Source organism: Chelonia mydas, chromosome 17 (assembly GCF_015237465.2).
Source record: "Chelonia mydas isolate rCheMyd1 chromosome 17, rCheMyd1.pri.v2, whole genome shotgun sequence".
NCBI classification, from domain to species: domain Eukaryota; kingdom Metazoa; phylum Chordata; order Testudines; family Cheloniidae; genus Chelonia; species Chelonia mydas.
This window is the reverse complement of record NC_051257.2, coordinates 24,144,796-24,165,760: the sequence shown is the minus strand read 5'-3', so window position 1 is coordinate 24,165,760 and position 20,965 is coordinate 24,144,796. Positions and strand designations below refer to the sequence as shown.

General features: G+C 55.8%; 1 protein-coding gene across 29 annotated transcripts in view; it reads right to left on the bottom strand.

Annotated features, from left to right (window-relative positions):
* The window catches only part of ELN (elastin), a 112,579-nt gene that overhangs the window by 59,799 nt on the left and 31,815 nt on the right, over nt 1-20,965 (bottom strand). For 10 of the 29 annotated variants that reach the window (XM_043531122.1, XM_037880683.2, XM_037880685.2 and 7 more), the window contains 7 exons: nt 11,253-11,294; nt 10,084-10,146; nt 9,393-9,437; nt 8,079-8,189; nt 1,048-1,095; nt 229-345; nt 87-134 (listed from right to left, as the gene is read on the bottom strand). In XM_043531122.1, the coding sequence (XP_043387057.1) occupies nt 87-134; nt 229-345; nt 1,048-1,095; nt 8,079-8,189; nt 9,393-9,437; nt 10,084-10,146; nt 11,253-11,294 (474 nt within the window). The remainder of the gene's footprint in view (nt 1-86; nt 135-228; nt 346-1,047; nt 1,096-8,078; nt 8,190-9,392; nt 9,438-10,083; nt 10,147-11,252; nt 11,295-20,965) is intronic. The other 19 variants (XM_043531141.1, XM_043531139.1, XM_043531140.1 and 16 more) reach the window with 7 other exon arrangements.

The following is a 20,965-nucleotide window of genomic DNA, read 5'->3' as shown; positions in this document are numbered from 1 at the left end:
AGTAGCTACACACTTCCAGGAGTGACAGGCGGGCACCCCATCACCATGGGCTGCACGGAGGGAGAAGGGGGAGGGAGCCAGCTTACCGTACTTGGCGGCTTTTGCTGCTGCTGCCGCTCCTGCTGGGATTCCAACTGTTTGGGACACAGTAGAGAGAGAGTCAGGGCTCTGAGACGGGGAGAACACAACCCCACAGGCCCATCGGTCAGTCGAATTGTGCAACTTCACCTCCAACTCCTGGGACACCGCCAATACCGGGCACCACGCCAGGGACACCGCCAACACCGGGCACCACGCCAGGGACAGCGCCGACACCGGGCACCAGGCCTCCAACACCAGCCGCTCCTGCAGAGTTAGAGGAGAGAAACCCAGTCCTGGTCAACGCAAATACCCTAAGTGCCCAGTGGAGCCGGGCCAGTGCTATTCCGCTGCTGTGCGCTCCCATCATGTCAGACACACCAAAGGAAGGGGCACTGTAAACATCCTGCGCCATCCTGCCTGTTCATCTCAGCAATATACTAGAAGGACAGTCCGATGGGATAGGAATTCATTCTCCAAGGGAATGAAACATCTGCTCCAGCAGGAACTAGGGAGGGTGTTAAAAGGCAACTGCTAAAGATATACAAATGTGCCGGACTGGATAACCTACACTCAAGAGTTTTAAAGAGCTGGCCGAGGAGGTGCCGGCGCTGTTAATGTTGATGTAATAAATCTTCAAGCCTGGGCAAATCCCAGAAGACTAGCAAAATGCCAATGTGTGCCAGTATTCAAATGGGAAAATGGGATGATCTGGGGAGCTATAGGCCAGGTAGCCTGATATCAATCCTGGGCAAAGTCATGGAAGGGCTGATATGGAATGCAGTTAGGAAAGTATTAAAAATGGCAGCATGCCATTTAGTATGGTCTTACAGAGAAGACAGCCTGTGAAACAAGCCTGGCATTGTTTGGGATGAGAATACAAGTCTGGGTAACAAGGGCAACTATGTGGCCATAAGAAAGGGAGGACTGGACTCTTCATGGTGCTGTGTGCATTGAAGGCCATCTTACCGTACTTGGCTGCTTTTGCTGCTGCTGCTGCCGCTGGGGTTCCAACTCCTGCGGATAAAGGAAGGAGAGGAAATCTCAGAAACCTGACACCATACAGACACAGAAAGCAGAAGGCACATCGGCAGAGCCAGCTAAGCACATTCACCTGCCACACCTGCAGGCCCTGGGTTGCCCCCAATACCGGGCACCAAACCAGGAACTGCACTGACACCAGGCACCAGGCCTGGGGAACCACCAGCCCTGGCAGGGCTCCAGCACCTGCAGAGAGCAACAGGGTGAGACACAGCATGAAGTAAGAGCACAGGGAGGAGAACCAGTCCTCTGAGGGGAGAGGAGGGAAGTCCAGGAAAACGGAAACCATGCGTGTCACGGAGTCCCTGGGCAATGCTCTGGAACTGCTCCCCATGAAGCCAGTCAGGACTCTGGGGCAGTCGCCTTCCTGTGAGCAGCCTGTCTGCAGGACACAAAGCTCACACAGCTTCCACCTTCCTGGGTCTGACCTCGGAGCATTCAGCCTCCTCTGCCCCTCCGTGCGCTTCCCACAGCGAGTCCGCCCAGGCGGGGTCCTGGGGAAGCCAGAGGGTCTTGCCCCCCAACTCCGCAGTCAGATGTGACTCTCAGCCAGCCAGTAACACAGAGGTTTATTAGACGACAGGAACATGGTCTAAACCAGAGCTTGTAGGTGCAGAGAACAGGACCCCTCAGCTGGGTCCATTTTGGGGGGCAGTGAGCCAGACAACCAAGTCTGCCCTTTACTCCATGTCCCAGCCAGCCCCAAACTGAAACTCCCTCCAGCCCCTCCTCCTCTGGGCTTTGTCCCTTTCCCGGGCAAGGAGGTCACCGGATTCCTTTGTTCTCCAACCCTTTAGCTCTCACCTTGCAGGGGGGAAGGGTCCAGGCCATCAGTGGCCAGGAAACAGGGTGTCGGCCATTCTCTGTGTCCAGACCCCTGCACACACCTGCTCTCTAGGGCTCTGCAATGATCATACACCCTTACCCCACCACCTAGATACTTAAGAACCGCATAGCGGAAACTGAGGCACCCCCACACTATTCAGAGGAAACATTAAGAACAGTCCCATTTCGTCACATCTCTCCCCCCTTTGACATCGAACTGAGCAGGGTCACTTTAGCCGGTGACCTGGGGAACTTTGAAACCACCAACATTCCCGTGGATGCCCCAGCATCTCTCCCATTCCTTGGTAGGAGTTACACCAGGCCCTTCCAGTTTCACGCCCTCCCTTAGGTCGGGGTGGTCGATAGCACTCGCAGGCCGCATGTGGGAAGGTTTATGTGGCCCGTGCCCTTTGGCCACCCCAAAACCGCAGGGGGTCAAACTGGGATTGGGTCTTCTCCCCAACAAGCTGGCCAAACACAGCCACTTGGTTAGAGGACTGTTTAATTTTCTTAACAGCTTTCACTTCATCTGAGACCATCTCAAAGCTATCCACACTGGGTCTTTCAACAGGAAAGTCAGTGGATCCATTCACAACAGAAAATTTCTGGCTGTTAGGAACTGAAACTCTCTTGATTAAATCACTTTCACACCCTTCAGTTGCAGTAAACTGCTTGCAAAGACTCCATGAGGATTCCTTTCCCTAGGGCTTTTCTATGCAACAATTCACCCCTCACAGAAATTCTGCCCTTACCCTCTTTACCGAGGGCTTGCTCTAGAGGAACACTTTCCTGAGCAACAACAGACTCTTTCTGGGTCTCTCTCACATCCAGAATTACCTCTGGCCCATCTGGCGGATTCCTACACAATCCCCTTTCAGGCAAACTGACAGACTTCCTAGATAAAAGGTCAGAAGCATTCTTCTTCCCTTTGCCACACACAAGTTCAGGAATCTTTTCCTTCTTGATACAGATTTCCACACCCTCAGTAGGTAACACAATCACAACACCTTCATGCTCTCCTTGTGCCCTGGCTAGGATCTCACCCTGATTAGACAGAGTTGCGACACCCTTTCCCAAAAACACACTAGCAACAGGCAAAATACAAGCACCAGAATTGTCTGGTCTCTGGGATTTTACATAGACACTAACTGGATGCGACCTAGTTACAGGGCCATTCTCCCGAGCAGACACAAACTTAGGGCCCTTCTCATCCTGGGCTTTAGCGGAATCCAGAACCAACTCTGAGACAACTGCACTACCCTCAACCATCAGAGGCTGAAAGGCCCCTTCTGTCTGCTCCACAGTTAAAGAAGAGCCGGACACACTTTCTCCTTTCCCAGACACACAGCTTGGGATCTCTTTCCCCTTGTCCCAGCACACAAGGCTGGTCACAGACAACTGCTTGGAGACCAGGGTGGCTCCCTCCACAGGCAAGTCAATACCCCTGACAGACACAGGCACATTTCCTTCACTGTCCCACTTCTCCACCCAGGTAATAGGTAAGGTCCAGGGACACTCATCTTCCACTCTCCTCGCCTTCGCACCCTGCTGACTAGACAAAGCCATCATCTCACAAGGCTGCCTAGGCTCATCCAAACTTTTCTTAGCAAGCACCTTGCCACTCCCAACAGATCCCCTGCCCTGCCTGTGTCTCCCCCCACTCAGCTGGGGTCTCAGCTCCCACTGTGCTCAGCACTGCCCTTGCTGTCCCAGTGGGGTAGGCAGAGAGCTCACTGCTTTCCTCACTGCATCAGAGCCAGTGTGAGCCCCCTCTCCAGTGTGCAAGGGGGCGGGGAGCCCCAGGGGTCTGGTCACAGGCAGGCAGGTAGCCTGAGCCTAGCAGCTCCTCCCCCTGCCAGGCAGGTCATCTGCATTTTCACTGACCATTTCTCTCTCCACCGATTGGTTTCCTGGATTCAAATTCAAACCCTTGGCAGTTACAGGAGCAGGGCCTGGATCCTGTCCCAAACAGACACAGTCGCCCCACAACAGGGTCTTGCAGCTGGTATCCTGGAGAACCCCAACGGCCAGCCAGCCCCACTCCTCCTGGGTCTGCACAGGGATCTGGGCCATAGGCAGGGCGAATGGTTCCATCCCTAAGACCCTCAGCTAGCCCCTCAGCATCTGAGGCTGCACCACCCAGGGCCTGACAACAGTTCTCTCTGTCCCAGATCTCGCCACCCCAGGAATGTCTCCCCATTGACCATCACCTTCTGCTCCCACTGGAGGTCCGAGGGGCCTGGCCCCAGGAAACTCCACACAGACAAATATGTTGGGGTCAGGAGTGGGAGCCTGTCCACCTCCCCACCCATCGTGCTGATGGAGTCTATGGCCTTGGGACCCAGTAAGGGAGCTAGACACCGGGGCTTTTCCGCAGGGTCCCCCTGGTTCAAATCGCCAGCCTGCTCAAAGGCAGTGAGGAGGGCATCCACAGCCCCCCCTCCTTAACCAGGGGCAGCAATTTAGTCTCGAGGTTCCCTGCGGAACTGGCCCCCCGGGGTCTATCCCCGCTCATCCCTGGGAGGTCCCCTAGGCCTCTCTGCTCCCCCACCGCCAGTTCATGCTGCTGCTGCTTCTGCAGCTCTTTCTCGGGCTCTCGCTGTCTCTCACAGTCCTCTTGCTCTCTCGGACTCAGCTCCAATCCCGTCCGTCTCCGATCCCCGGATGGGGAACCCAATTGTGAAGACCCTCGTCTGGTCGGGGACAGGAGTCTTGGGGATGCCTGGCTCCCACTCCAGCTGCTCCCAGATCCTGCTATAGCCCCATTTGGGGTCAGGAATCTGTTCCTTAGAGCGGTCATCCTCCTCCAGCTGCACGATTAACTGTGCCTTGGTGAACTTTCCAATGCGCAACCCTTCCTTTCTGCACAGGGCTACAATATCCTTCTTAAGGAGACGGTGACAGGCCATCACTCCACTCTTCCCAAGTTGTTGTGGACTCCACAGGCCTGTGTGCTCTCAGCTCCCCACGGTTTCCAGGGAGAACCCCTAGTGTGCCAGCCCTTCTCGAGGTCACCACCTCTTTCCCAGGGTCGAGCGGCAGACTCCTCCGCCCCTGGGACCGCTCGATGCAATCCCCGGGGGACCCTGTTCCTGCAAAAGTCCTTCTCTCTGGTCACACACTCCCAGGGGTTAACCGACCCCTGAAACCGTCTCTCTCTGAATCTTCAGCACACCTGGTCCCCGTCAATCCCCCTTCTTTTTACTGCTCCCCAGTCACTTACTGCAGGAAGCGCCGTCCACGGGGTGCAGTACATCCCACCTCTGCCACCAGTTGTCACAGACTGCCTGGGCGATGCTCTGGAACTGCTCCCCATGAAGCCAGGCAGGACTCTGGGGAAGTCTCCTCTCTGGGAGGATCCTGTCTGCAGGACATAAAGCTCACACAACTTCCACCTTCCTGGGTCTGACCTCAGAGCATTCAGCATCCTCTGCCCCTCCGTGCGCTTCCCACAGCGAGTCCGCTCAGGCGGGGCTCCTGGGGAAGGCAGAGGGTCCTGTACCCCAACTTCACAGTCAGACGTGACTCTCAGCCAGCCAGTAAAACAGAAGGTTTATTAGACGACAGGAACACGGTCTAACACAGAGCTTGTAGGTGCAGAGAACCGGACCCCTCAGCTGGGTCCATTCTGGGGCTAGTGAGCCAGACAACCACGTCTGCACTTCACTCCATGTCCCAGCCAGGCCCCAAACTGAAACTCTCTCCAGCCCCTCCTCCTCTGGGCTTTGTCCCTTTCCCAGGGCCCGGAGGTCACCTGATTCCTTTGTTCTCCAACCCTTTAGCTCTCACCTTGCAGGGGGGAAGGGTCCAGGCCATCAGTGGCCAGGAAACAGGGTGTTGGCCATTCTCTGTGTCCAGACCCCTGCACACACCTGCCCTCTAGGGCTCTGCAACGATCATACACCCTTCTCCCACCCCCTAGGTACTTAAGAACTGCATAGGGGAAACTGAGGCACCCCCACACTATTCAGAGGAAACATTAAGAACAGTTCCACTTCGTCACAATGCGCCCTGTTCTGTCCTGGGCAGGCATGAAGAGCAGACTGGCCTCTCGCTCCAGGAACATCCTGCTTCACCAGTGCAGCTAGAGCCCAGCTTGGATTGGCAGCTTTTTTTGGAGTGAGAAGGAAGCCCCAGTTCCGGGGTGCCCCCTCCCAGGCCTCCATCCAGGAACCGGTTCTGGAGTGCCATCAGCACCACAAAGGGACGATGGAGTGAGCAGGGAGTTTCGCCTCCATCCAAATCCACCCTGGACACCCACGACTGAAAAGGGCTGCCCAAAGAGCGCACCCTTTGCAGGAGAAAGCTGGGAGAGATGTCCAAGCTCAAGCCTCCCCGCTGCTCTGTGGGGCCAGCCTATCCCAGCCTGGGATGGGACACATCTCTGTGTGCGCTCTGGGCTAAAGCCCTGGGAGCAGGACGCCAGGCTGGAGCTAGGTTTCAGAGTAGCAGCCATGTTAGTCTGTATCAGCAAAAACAACGAGCAGTACCTGTGACACCTTAGAGACTAAAAAATTTATCTGGGCATAAGCCTTCGTGGGCTGGAACCTCCGATCCTGCAGCATGCCGCGCACCATGGACCTGACTGTCCTGGTTACACTTCGCACAGCAGGTCACTCCAGAGCAGCCACACTAGTGATACTGGAGGAGAACCTGCCCTAGCCTTGGCGTTTATAAGGCAAGACAGCGATGTCGGAACACAGCTGACGGCCTGGGAAGGATTCCCTGTGCCGTGGGGCAACAGGCATTGCCTGCACTCAGAAGTGCTGTACTCAGAGCTGCCAGGAGAGGTCCTCTGGCTGACAAGCTGGGAATCAATGGAGCTGGTTGAGGAGTGAGGAGCAGGAGCCCTTTGTGCACAGGCTCGTGCACTGCACTGATGCCGCGGCTTGCGGGTGCTCCGAGTGAAGGACCCTACTGCAGCTAGACACAACCGGCGCCCAGCGCTGCTGAGGAAATGAATGTGACGTGTGCAGCCCCACTGAAACCAGGGGCTGCCTCTTAGCTGACTGCTGGAGGGGAAACAGAGCTGTGTCGCATGCACATTCACCGTCGCTCGCACGCTCACACACAACACTGCCTGGGAGCAGGGCTTTCCAAAAGCAAAGATCGCACACACACCCCAACTCCCAAGAGAAAGCAGCTGCTGTCGTGGAGCTGAAAGGTCCTGGGGAAACACATGACAACACACAGCTAGCAGAATGGAATCTACCCGGACAAGCTGCTCTCCTCCCCATCAATGCTCCGCTGGTGCAGATCGGCTCGGAGTTACACAAGTGTGAATGCACAGACCTCCTCAGTGACCCCCGAGAGCTTCTCCTGCTGACATAGCTACTGCCACTCACAGGGGCTGGAGTAATTCAGGCGACGGGAGAGCTCTCCCATCTGCACTAGCAGCCCTACAGTGGCACAGCTGCACTGTAAGCTGTCTAGTGTAGCCATAGCCTGGGTTACCATGAGCTCAGCTGTGCAGGTCTCAGAGGGAGCTATAAAAAAAAGCTGTGAAACATCATGGCTTTAAAGTCTGATATCAGAGGCCCTTCTAGTGCAGGAAACAAGCGCAGAATATTCCATCAGGCCGCAGAAATCCCCCTTTGCAGGCAGGGGTAACGTTCCCTCTCTTGCCCTGCAGGGCTGGGCAACCTGGCTTTAAATCAGGACAGAGAAGAGCTGTCCCTGGGGCAGGGCTGAGTCCTGCCTACCCTGGGCCGTGGCATCCTCTGTCCTCTGAAACTGCTCCGGGTGGGTCCGTCCCGGGGAGATGGATTGTGGGCTCAGGGCAGATGAAAAGGTCAAAGGTGCTCCATAAACCCATTTATCTCATGGCTCAGCTGTTTGCCCTATGGTGCTGATTCATCACAGAGACTCTGTGCCAGGCATGGCACAAGAGGGACGCAGCACCTCCCGGCCAGCAACTGCCCGAGCCAGCCCTTAGGAGCTGCTTGTCCCAGTGGGCCTGCGGGGAACAATCAGAGCCCACTCACCATACGCTGCTGCTTTTGCTGCTGCTGCCTGGCTTCCAGCTCCTGGGTCACAAGGGAAGAGAGTCAGGGCTCTGAGATGGGGAACGCAGGCTCTGAGATGGGGAACGCAGCCTCACAGGCCCATCGGCTGGGCTAGTCAAGCACATTTACCTGCAACCCCTGGGACACCTGCAACTCCAGGGAGACCCCCAACGCCAGGCACCAGGCCTCCGAGACCTCCGACTCCGGGGATGCCAGCAGCACCAGGCACGACACCAGCACCTGCAGAGAGCACAGGAGCCAGACGAGCATTGGCACTCTGGTGCAGGGAGTGCAGAACGGCCCAAATCCCAGCAGAATCAGTGGCCAGGGTTACAAAGCCAGGGTCCACTCCAGAGTGAATGGAGCAGCAAGCTCCCCGCAGTGTCCCGGAGGGGCCCCGCTCAGCAGGCATCCCTACCAGTGCCCCTGCCTGTTGTGGAACGGCACAGTGAGGCCAGGCCTCCCAGCCCCCCATCCAGGCAGGGCACGCAGAGAACGTCGTTCTCTCCACTGTGTCGCCCCATGCACCAGTCGTTACGTCCTTCATGGTGCACGTTCTCCCAGCTGGACGCGAGGCCTGGATGGCAGCGCAGGGCTGGAGGAGCGTGCCCAGGCTGACGTGCTGGGCCCATTAGTCCCTGTTGCCCTGTATCATTGCTGAGTCTAACACCACAATGGCGCTGCTGCCAAAGAGGCCTGGGACAGAGCAGCCCACATGCCCCCGCCGGCCAGAGCGGTGCAGGACGTGAGCACACACATGCTGCCCACCCCCTCCGGGTGGCAGGGGAAGTCCAGTGGGACACCAGCACCTGGCCTTCAGGGGACCCCTCTCCTGGATCTCCAACTGGGTTCACTGGTCCTGCAGTGGGACCTCAACCCTACCCTGGGGCACTCCCAGCCTCACATCCCTAGGCTTTCCCCACTGCCCCATGCTGTGAGCTGCAGGCCCCACCTGCTCTGCAGTGCCATGGCTCACAGTGAAGGCTCTGCCGGGCTGTACTGGGCGGTGCAGGGACAGTCTGAGGGGCACACCCCAGAGCTGTGGTTGGCAGGTCAGTGTGGGGGTCTCAGGCTTTCGCTCTGGCTCTCTGGAAAGCCCCAAGGTGGGCTGGCCCCGATGCCCCATCACTCCCTGCCTCCTGCTCACGTATGCTCTAGCCCACAATGGCACCCCAGGGCTGGGGTTTCCAGCAGCCGTGGCTCCTTCGCAGGCTGAATGGGAACAGGGGTCCTTGGTGCTGCTGCCCATGGATGGAGCTGGGGTCTGCGAAGAGCAGGTTTGTCCATCCGTCTCCATCCTGCCTTCCCGAGGGAGCCCGTTACCCGCCTGGCTCCTGCCAAACACACCACTCGGTTCCCTTTGGTGGTGCAGGCTCCGCAGTGCCACTCTCTAGCATCTTGGCCCATGCCCATCACCATGGCATTTAGGCTCAGGCAACTCACCATATTTAGCTGCTGCTTTAGCTGCTGCTACCTGAGCTCCAACTCCTGGAGACACAAACAAGGAGACGTTCAGAGATCTGGACTTCATCACATGCCTGCAGAACAGCGGCCCCCAGACCCCCTCGGCCACCCTCCAAACCCTGGCCACCCCCATACTGAGCCAGAGAGACCCTCCTGGGTCCGCCTGTCACGCGAGGGGAACTCGTCCTTGGTGTCTGTGAAGGCGCCTGCCCTGCAGCAACCTGGCCTCTCCCCCATGGAGAGGCACAGAGTTAAGGAGCCCTGGCCACTGCCCAGACACCTGGCCTCCACACTGAGAGCAATCCTACTGCCACGCACCTCGCCCTCCCCTGGAGCCAGCCCCATGCTCCCTCCCCCGAGAGTCAACTCTTCTCCCCTGCCCCAGCCACTCCCCCTCCCTTGAGTTAGCCCCCCACTTCCCCAGAGCCAGCCCCATGCCCCTTCTCCCCCTCCCCCCAAAGCCAGTCCCTCTACCCCCTCCCCCAGAGCCAGCCCCATGCCCGTCCCCACAGAGCGGCCTGCAGCCTGAGCAGACTGGGAGGAAGGCTGGCTGGCCAGTTGCAGGGCCTGACTCAAGGCCCCATTCCTGTGCCAAAGAGCGTGGGAGGCTCTAGGCAGCTGCCCCCTCGGCTCAGAGAGCTGCTCCCTGGGAAGAGGCCAAGCAGCGCACCTGTCCCTGTTGGGTATCCTGCCTTTCCCGCAGCACCAGCACCTAGCCCACCTGGTCCGTACCCTGCAACCACAAAGAGCAGAGGACTCTGTTAGACCATCCCATCAAGGCAGGTAGCTGTGATGGGAGCAGGGCAGCCCAAAGGGCAGGGCATGCCAAGGCAGCCTGGGGATGTGGCAGAGTCCTGCTAGGTGGGAGCCAGATTTCCAAACGTCTCGGAGTGAGGCTGGCTGAGGCGTGAGGCATGTCCTCGGGGACGGCCAGTGCTCAGCTTACCGAGCCGCCGGAGGGAGCCAGGCTGGGGCCTCAGGACATCTGGCTTACAGCCCTGCGCTGCCGGGATGCCAGGAATCCAGGGAGACGGCTCCAGTTTGGGCCAGCCTCCAACTGGGAGATGTGCACAGTTGTCAGCATTGTTCCTCCCCTGCAAGTTGGCCCAGGGAGGCCGCTGCTCCGCACGGGGAGCAGGAGGGTGCATGGGCCTCCAGGAGGGGAGACTTGCACTCAGGTCTCAGGTAACAAAGTACAGCAATAAACAAACCCTGCTCTCCTCGTGGAGCCCCTGGTCTGGCTGCTGACCTTGCTGGGGCTTCGAGTGCATATGAGTCACAGCACCGTCCCCTCTCTGCCTGGCAGCCCTGGGGCCACAGCCCTGCACAGTCAACTCCAGCGAAGCAGGCACCGGCAGTGACAGCTTCTGGGCCCAGAGTCCCTGGCCTGGCTGAGCTGTACTCATTGCAGGACCACAGCAGGGCAGAGCAAAGGCAGCTCTGAGCCACCTTCACCCCCCCCCCCCAATGCCAGGCCACCAGTGCTGCCCTGGTCCCAGCTGCCCACAGCCCCAGGGGTCACTTGGGCAGCCAGGGATCACAGAGACACCCCTTTGAACAAGAGGATGGGAAGGGGGTGCCCGAGAGGTAAAAGCTGCCTTGTGCTGGGGGAGCAGTGCTCAGCACCCCCATCTCCAGGCTAGGAGCTTGTCAGCATGACAGTGAGCAGCCCCAGTGCTCTCGGCTCGGCGTGTCTGGCACTGTGCGTCCTGAGACCCTCCCAAGGTGGGAGGCCAGGTCGTGTGAGCAGGCAGCTGGCACTCCAAAGGCAGAGCTTTCCCTCAGCTGGGGGAAGGGCAGGGCTTATCCTGGGAGGGCAGAGAATGAAAGAGCACTCACCGTAAGGCAGCTTTCCAGTGCTGTAGGGCAGCCCATAGCCACCTAGCGAGAAAAAACACACGGGGACGGGGGGTGAGTGCAGCAGCCTGTGCGTGTGAGCTCCATCCCACCTGCCCTGCAGGCCCGGGGCATCGTGTCCCTGCACTGCCAAGCAAGACCGGCACACCAGCCACGCCATTCGAAGCCCAGCTCTGCTCCAGTTCAGAACTGCCCCTTTTGCTAGCACTCTGTGGAACATGAGCTGTCCAAGCTTAACTCCAAGGGAGACTGTCTCAGAGCCACCTCTTCCTGCAGCAAGCGCCTGCAGACTCCACTTCCTGCCAGCCACGGGCAGGGTAGCGCCAGGCAGTGAGACCCCCGGCCCCACACTCCTGATATGGCAGCAGAACCCTCCCAGCTGGTTAGGGTGCCACTTCTCCCACGCTCGGGGGAGCTTCTGCCCCAGGCCGAGGGCGGCACTACCCACAGCCCACCTCCCAGCAGAGCATGTTTCCAAGCGTGTCCCCCAGCGCAGGCTCTGCAAGGAGCCCCCGGAAGGCTCTGCCGTGAGAGCTGCTCCCACCGGGCTCCGTGCTGGCCACAGCCAAATGAGAGGCTTTGGTGGAGTCAGTCTTTGGGAGTTCCTGCTGAGGTCAGCAAGGGGGCTGGGGCAGCGTGTGGGGAGGAACATTGCCACTGGGGAGCAGGGGCAACATGCTGCAGTGGAACAGTCTCCTAGAGAAGGGCTGGGAGCGCCGTCGCATGGGACGTATGAACCAGGGCTGGACAAACCACACGTCAGTACGGAACTCCAGCAGCCTGGCTGCAGGGAGCAGGGCAGCCTGCTCCATCTCTAGAGTGAGCCAGGCAGGGCCTGGGGAGCCCAGTATCTGGGGCGGGGACCAGCCCCTCAGGGCTCTGGCAGGAGCAGATCGAGAAGAAGGAAGATTTAGGCCCAAAGGCTGAAGAGAGGCTGCTGGTTTCAGGAATCTCCATTTTTGGTGCCCAGCCAGAGACAACTTGATCTGAGCTCATGTTAGAAACTGTGGGCCTGAGCACCACCAGAGCACTCGGGCTTCTCCCCTGGCACCACCAGAGCACACAGGGCTTCTCCCCTGGCACCAGAGCCCTCTCCAGCCAGAGCGGGCTGGGGTGCAGGGATCAAAGGGAGTCAGAGCTTTGTTGCTCATGTCTCTGTGGGTGGAGAGTGCTCTCGCTCCTCCTGCAAGCCAACATGTGGAGACCAGATTTCCCTGAGCCCATTCCAGGCATTCCCACATCAACACGGCCCTGACAGAAAGCAGAGCTCTCTGGCCAGATGCTGCTGTGAGCTCGCTGCTGGGGAGACTCCATTTTACAGGATTCTAGCAACCCACCAGTCCCTAGGGCTAGTTGTCTCCACATGCCCCACGGTACCATCGGCACCTGGACATGCCTGCCGGGCTCTTACTGGTGATAAGATAGGCAGGCTGGGCTGTGAGGCCATGTGAGTGCGCTGATCTCTGCCTGCCTGCGTGCTCCACAGACAGGGAAATTAAGGTACAGCACAGCCTGCTCAGAGACCACAGACTCAGCCTGGACTAGAACCAGCTCTCCCAAGCTCAGGCCTGCACCTGTCGGCCATGAGAGCTTTCTGATAATTGGCTAGGCAGTGGTGACAGCGGGATTTTGTTTCCTCAGCACTCTAAACGGAAGCAAAAGGCATCAATGGCTGCATTACTGGTCATCTGTGTGCTGGGAGCTGACACAGCCAGGAGTTATACACAGTTTGGGCGGTGAACAGCCTGGCCTCTCTGGGAGAAGGCTCACCAGGCTATGCTTGTGCAACGGCTGTGAGATTCCAGTCCACTAGCCCCACGGGCTGCAAGTGGGGACACTGGCGGAGTACTGTGCTCACCAAACTCAGCCAGCGGCCCGAGGAGCATGAGTCTATGAGCCTCAGACCACACGGCCTTGGTCAGCGCCCTGCCAGCCCAGAGCCGTTGCTCACAGAGAGCACGTACGTAACTCGAAATGCGACTCCGGGCCGGCCACCACTGGCCGCAGCCTGCGAAGGGAGGGGATCTTCTAACCGTGCAGGGCAAAAGTCAACTATGTGTGCCAGGCTGCAGGGAGCCTGCTCCTTCCAAGATGGCCACTGGCCACTGACTCCAGTGAGGCCAGGGGTTCACTCACAGGTTCAGAGATGTGAAGGCCAGAGGGAGAACTGTGATCATCTAGGCCAGTGGTTTTCAAACTTTTTTTCTGGCGACCCAGTTGAAGAAAATTCTTGATGCCCGCGACCCACCGAGCTGGGGATGAGGGGTTTGGGGTGTGGGAGGGGGCTTAGGGCTGGGGCAGAGGGTTGGGGTGCAGGGGTGAGGGCTGTGGGGTGGGGCCGGGAATGAGGGGTTCAGGGTGTAGGAGGGAGGTCTGGGCTGGGGCAGGGGATTGGGGTGCGGGAGGGGGTCAGGGCTCTGTGCTGGGGGTGCAGGCTCTGGGATGGGGCTGGGGATGAGGGGTTTGGGGTGCAGGAGGGGGCTCTGGGTTTGCGGGGGGCTCAGGTCTGGGGCAGGGGATTGGGGCGCTGGGTTGGGGTGCGGGCTTACCTGGGGTGGCTCCCGATCAGCAGTGTCATGGGGGCGCTAAGGCAGGCATCCTGCCAGTCCTGGCACCGCGGACCGCGCTGCGCCCTGGAAGCGGGCAGCAGCAGGTCTGGCTCCTAGGCGGAAGTACGCAAGTGGCTCCGCGTGACTCTCACCGGCAGGCACGTCCCCCTCCCCAGCTCCTACTGGCCGGGAACTGGCCAGTGGGAATGCAGAGCAGGTGCTCAAGGTGGGGGCAGTGTGCAGAGCCCATGGCCCCCCTGCCTAGGAGCCAGATCTGCTGCTGGCCGCTTCGGGGCACAGCGCGGTGTCAGACCAGGTAGGGACCAGCCTGCCTTAGCCAGGCAGCACCCCCGACAGGACTTTTAACTGCCCAGTTGGCCGTGCTGACCAGAGCCGCCGCGACCCAGTGCCTGGCATTCCACGACCCAGTTCTGAGTCACGAACCGCAGTTTGAAAACCACTGATCTAGTCTGACCCCTGCATAGCACAGGCCAGAGACCTGCCCTGAATTAATTCCTGGTTGCACCAGAGCAGAGCTTTTAGAAAACCAGCCAGTCTTGATTTAAAACTGGCCAGTGATGGAGAATCCACCCCGGCCCCTGGTAAGTTGTTCCAGTGGGTAATTCCCCTCAGTGTTAACATTTTACACCGTATCTCCAGTCTGAATTTGTCTAGTTCCAACTTCCAGCCATTGGATCGTGTTAGACCTCTCTCTGCTAGCAGTAAGCGTTTGATCCAGTGAGGGGCTTAAACTCTCCAACTCCCATTGTCTTTCTCGGTTCTTAGGGAACCGTCCTATGAATGGTATCGAGACGAAGCCTAGAGAGTTCTACAAAACCTTAATGGGGCGCTTCGTACCTATGAATGTAATAGGGACGGGCACCTCCTCTGTACGGTGTGTCGCAAACAGCCCGCAGCATCCCTGCGCAGGGACAGAATCCCCGCCTCGCCTGGGTGGGGCAGAGCAGAGCACTGGAGCTGGGCGGCATTTTTGTGTCTGAAAATGTTTCTCACCAAGAAATGGGAGGAAGCTGAAGATGAACCACAGCTTTGGGGTAAAATTTTATTTTCAGGGATAGTTTTTGATTTTTCAGTGGAAAATTTTGAAACAATATAAAATGATGTTTTTGGTTTGCTTTCTGTTTTCCAAAAACAAATACCCTTGGGGATATTTTTTCCTAAGATTCCCCCCCCCATATTCCTTTCTCTTTTTTCATTTTTCTTTTCTCACTGTGTAACTTATCAAAATGTTGAGAAAATTACAGTGAAAAAAGGTGGGAGAGGGAAGAGAAAGAAGAAAGTGGAAAGACATTGTCGAGCACTCAGCGGCAAAAACAAACATTCAAAATGTCAAAGAAATATTTTGTGAACATTTTTAAATTCCCTCCCCCCCCAGTTTGAAACCCCCATAAACAGGGAACAACTTCACAATTCAAAAATTTGCAAGAAATTGTTGATTGCTGCCTATTGAAATAACCCACCAACAGGGCAAACAGATTCGTTACGGCCTGGGGTGTCCTACACCTGCCACTCAGGTAGCTGCCACCATCACCAAGCTTTGCACTTGGAAATTTTACCTCAGCTCCCTTATTCCAAGGGTCCTGTCCTCTGGTACACACAGCAGGTGCTCTTCAAAGGCCACTGCGGGAAAACCCAGCCGCCACAGCTCCACTGCAGACTTCACAAACTCGGACTGTGATCATTACAAGTCAGCCCAGGAGTGAGTTAATTTAGAGTCCCTTCCTGTTACCTTCAGCCAGGTCGCAGCACAACCTGCCTCCAGCCGGGAATATCAACTTCTCCCAAAGCTCCTCGCCTGACGACTAGCATTCCAACCAATACTCTCTGGTGGCTCCTCTTCAATATTGCCTTGTCAGACAACCCATGGAAAGGGAGAGGGCTGCTATTCCCCCAAGAGACACAGGGCGATTGCTACCTTGTCCACCAGCCTACAGAAAGGGCAATAGCTCCTTAGTCAAATAACTCACAGAAGGGGTGAGCTCAGCCTACTCTAAGATTAAATCGCTATTTGCTTCCTATTCTGGTCACCAATGAAAAGGCAACGTCTGCCTGGTGCAATAACCCACAGAAAGAGCGATCCCTGGGTGGGCGTGAGCTCAGGTGACTAGCCTGAGAATCTGCCTGAGCTGCAACGTCCACACAACTGTTTTCAGTGCCCAGCTTGAGCCCTGCTAGCACCTGTCTCTCTGCCCAGGCTGGGAGGCTCGCTGCCAGCTGCACTGTCAACACACCCTAGAAAAAGCAAATCATTTCCTGTTCAAACAGCCAATGGAAAGGGCGAACGCTGCCTAGGCTGGAAATGGTGACAGTCAAATAGCCGATATATGTGACCATCGCTGCCTACTGGTGTAACCAGCAGAAAGGGCAATCACTGCCTATTCAGATAACCCACAGACAAGGTGATTTCTGCCTGTTCAGATAATCCCTAGAAAGGGCAATAGCTGTCTAGTCAATTAACCAATAGAAAGCACTGGCGAGGCCAAGGCAAATAACCCTCCGAAAGAGCAATGTCATAAACATATAGAGAAGGGTAGCATAAAATCCCTCCTGGGCAGCTGTACTAAATCTTTACCTGTAAGGGGTTAAGAAGCTCAAATAACCTGGTTGGCACCTGACCAAAAGGACCAAATAAGGAAAGAAAATACTTTCAAATCTGGGGGGGAAGGTTTTGTTTGTGCTCTTTTTGTTTGTTCCCTCTCCGGACAGCAAGAAAAGCCAAGCAGGGACAACATCTCCTGAAAATATACCTGGAATAATCCATCTACGAATTACAAAAATTGTAAGTGAGGCAAGGAAATGCATTAGGTTATCTTTTGTTTTTAGCTTGTGAATTTTCCCTATGCTAAGAGGTAGTTTTATTCCTGTTTTTTGTAACTGTGAAGCTCAATCCAGAGGGGAGTCCTCTGTGTTTTAAATCTTTTTATTACCCTGTAAAGTTACCTTCCATCCTGATTTTGTAGGTGTAATTCTTTTACTTTTTTCTTTATAATAAAGCGCTTCTTTTAAGAACCTGATTGATTTTAGTTTCCTAAAGATAAAGGGTTTGGTCTGTGCTTACATTGTAACCAATTGGTTGGTATATTATTCTCAAGCCTCCCCAGGAAAGGGGGTGAAGGGGCTTGAGGGGATATTTTGGGGGAAATAGGGACTCCAAGTGACCCTTTCCTGAATTTTTGTGTAAATCACTTGGTGGTGGCAGCAATACCATCCAAGGACAAGGAAAGGAATTTGTGGAAAGTTTAGGAGGTCTTTCATGCAGATCCCCACATCTGTACCCCAGAGTTCAGAGTGGGGAGGGAACGCTGACAAGCAATCTCTCCTGAATCAAACAGCTGATAGAAAGGCCAAACAATGCCTAGTCAAAACACCAATCAAGTCATTGCTGCCCATTCAAATAACCAATAGGAAGGGGTATCAATGCCCAGCCAAATAACCCACAGAAAGGGCCACAGCATCATATCAAATAACACACAGAAAGGGAGATAGCATCCAAGTCAAATGACCAAATGGGCTATTGACACCTAGTCAAATGTCCCATAGAAAGGCTGTGTGTATCATATCAAATATCCTATAGAAAGGGTGATTGATGATTATTGAAATAACCCACCGAAAGGACGATCAAAGTGTGGTCAAATAAACAGCAGAAAGGGTGATCCCTTTCAAATAACCGACATAAACCGTGATCACTGCCTAGTCACATAACCGTAGGAAGAGCAATCACTACCTAGACAAATACCTCACATAAATGGCTTTCGACACTTAGTCAAATAACTATGGGAATAATTTATAAAAAGGCAATCACATAATATTCAAATAGCTTTAACAGGAGGATTGCTGACTAGTCAAATAACCTAGAGAGGGTAATCGCTGCCTACTGAAATAATGCATAGAAAGGGCAACAGATGCCTCGTCAACTAAACCATTGAAAGGGCAGATGCTGCTTATTCAGATTACTGGTGGCAATCGCTGCCTAGGCTAATAACAAATAGAAAGAGCTATCAACACCTGGTCAAACAACCCACAGAAAGGGTGAAAGCTGCCCATTCAAATAACTGGTAGGGAGGGCGGTTACTGCCTAGTCAAAAGGCTAATACATAGAGTGATTGCTACTTACACATAGAAAGGGTGATCACTGCTTCGGGCACAGCTACATGACAGGGCTTTCAGCAGCTCAGCTAGTGCAGAGGAGCTAAGCCAAGGGAGAGAGCTCTCCTGTCGACTTAATTAATGCACCCCCAATGAGCAGCGGTAGCTATGTTGGCGTGAGAAACTCTCGTGCCGACATAGCGCTGTCCCCGCCAGCACTTACAACAGTGTAAATTACACCACTTGGGGGATGGCTAATTCACACCCGCGATCAACACAAGCTGTAGTGACCGAAGCTGTAGTGTGTACATAGCCTTAGCCAAAGAACTGATAGAAAGGGTGATTTCTGCTTACTCAAATAGCCATAAAAAGGGTGATCAAGGCCTACTCAAATGACACACAGAAAGGGCAATCACATCCCATTCCGTTATCTTTGCCTATGGAAATAACCCATAAAAAGGGTGATGATGATCTATTGAAATAACCAATACAGAGAGCGACTGCCGTTCTTCAAAGGGCCATTGCTACCTAGTCATAGGCTAATTGCTGCCTAGTCAAATAGTGGACAGAAAGGGCAATCAGTGCGTAGTCAAATAAACAATAGAAAAGGGCAATCAGTGCATAGTCTACTAACTGCAGAATGGGTGAGGCATCCTAGTCAAACAACCAACAGAAAAAGCACCTGAGGCCTCTTCAAAGAACCCATAGAAAGGGGGATTGAAGTCTAGACAAAGGGGGATTGAGGCCTAGACAAATAACCAAAGAAAGGGGATTTGCAAAAAGAAAAGGAGTACTTGTGGCACCTTAGAGACTAACCAATTTATTTGAGCATAAGCTTTCGTGAGCTACAGCTCACTTCATCGGATGGGGATTGAGTCCTAGTCAAAGAACCCATCGAAAGGGGGATCATATCCTATTCAAATAAGCCTATGGGAAGGGCAATTGATACCTAGTCAAGGTAGAGCCCTTGCTGCCTATTCCAATAATCATAGAAGAGGTGAGTGCTACTGTCACAGAGCTGTACCTCAGGGAGGAACCCCTTCAGTGTGCCAGAACTTGAAGTGGTCCCACTCCTCCTTCAGCGTAGGCCATGTGGCCTCAACACCTTTAAGACTGAGCCTCTGGGCTCCAGCACTCCTGTTTCACTCCATGAGCTCTAAGATAGACTCCAGTTCTGAGATTTTCTGCCCTCTTCAGGGATCAGTGAACCTCAGCAGGTATTTGCAGGGACACCAGGCCGCCTTTTCGAAACAAAGAAGTGTTTATTAGTCAACATCGGGAAGTCCTTAGGGTACAATAAAGAAGCAAAGGTTAAGGCATAGTCATAGAATACCAGGGTTGGAAGGGCCCTCAGGAGGTCATCTAGTCCCACCCCCTACTCAAAGCAGGACCAATCCCCAATTTTTGCCCCAGATCCCTAAATGGCCCCCTCAAGGATTGAACTCACAACCCTGGGTTTAGCAGGCCAATGCTCAAACCACCGAGCTATCCCTTCCCTCCATACCGGCTAAAGCCTTTTTTCTATCGGGGCCATTGACCCACAGAAAAAATCAGTTGCGGGCTACACACAGCCCCGTGGGGGGCGGAGGGGGAGGCTCGAGCCTTCCCCTAGGCTCTGGGGTGGGGACAGAAACCAGGGGTTCAGGGTGCAGGAGGGGGCTCCAGGCTGGGGCAGAGGGTTGGGGTGCGGGAGGGGGTGAGGGCTCTGGGGTGGGGCTGGGGATGAAGGTTTGGGGTGCGGGAGGGGGTGAGGGCTCTGGGGTGGGGCTGGGGATGAAGGTTTGGGGTGCAGGAGGGGGCTAAGGGCTGGGGCCAAGGTGTTTGGAATGCGGGAGTGGCGTCAGGGCTGGGACAGGGCGTAGGGGTGAGAGGAGGTTCAGGGTGCAGGCTCCAGGAGGAAGTTTGGGTGTGGAAGGGCGCTCAGGGCTGGGGCAGGGTGTTGGGGGTATGTGTGGGGAGTGCGGGATCTGGGAGGGAGTTAGGGTGCGGGAGGGGATTCTGACCTGGGGCAGGGGGTTCGGTGTGCGGGCTCCAGCTGGACGGTGCTTACTCCTGGTGGTTCCCGGTCGGCAGCGCAGCAGGCCTAGGGCAGGCTCCTGGCCTGCCCAGGCTCCGCGCTGCTCCCAGAAGCGGCCGCCATGTCCAGCCCCTAGGTAGAGGGTCCGGGGACTCTGCGCGGTGCGCGCTGCCCGCACTCACAGGTGCTGTGGCCACAGCTCCTCGTGGCCGTGGTTCCCAGCCAATGGGAGCTGCAGAGCTGGCGCTGGGGGCGGGGGCAGTGTGCAGAGCTTCCCTGATCACCCCTGCTGCTACGGGCTGCAGGGACATGCCAGCTGCTTCCGGGAGCTGGAGCCGACCCTTTCTTCTCCCTGAAGCAGGGCGAGCCGGCACTTGCTGCTCCAGCCCCGCGGGGGGAGCGCCAAGGCTCCAGGTTTACGGCCCCCGGCGCGGAGACTTGCTGCGGGCCATATGAAATGAAGCAGCAGGCTGGATCTGGCCCATGGGCTATAGGTTCCCCTAAAGCCAGGGGTCCCTTGACCGTGCTGCTCTAGGAACCATCTTGATTTCTTTTCTGTCAATTTCTGCTCTTGTCTGTCAGTCCCAGGTCAGACCTATGTCTAGAGCCCTGCGCGGATACAAAATTTGTATCCACATCAGATTTGTGATCAGCAAAAATGGTCCATTGTCCTCCTGCAGGACATCTACTGAGTTCACATGTTCTGCCTGCTGGAGTTTCCCATTGTTACGTGTCAATTGTTCAGTCCTTGGGGTTCCCACTGTCTTTCTGGATCCTCTATTGATAGGGGTCAGTTTCATCCACAGCAACACATTCATATCACCCCAGACAGTTATGTGACCCAAACACCTCATGTATCCTGCTTTGCCCTGGGAGCAGCATTCGAACCCCTCTGCAGTTGCATTCCCTAGTCGAGTAGGTCCTGTCATGCATAACGTTCATCAGAAAACTCTCACTTGGTCACAGCTACCTCGTCAAATGACTCATAGAACAGGGTTCAAATAACCACAGAAAGAGTGTTT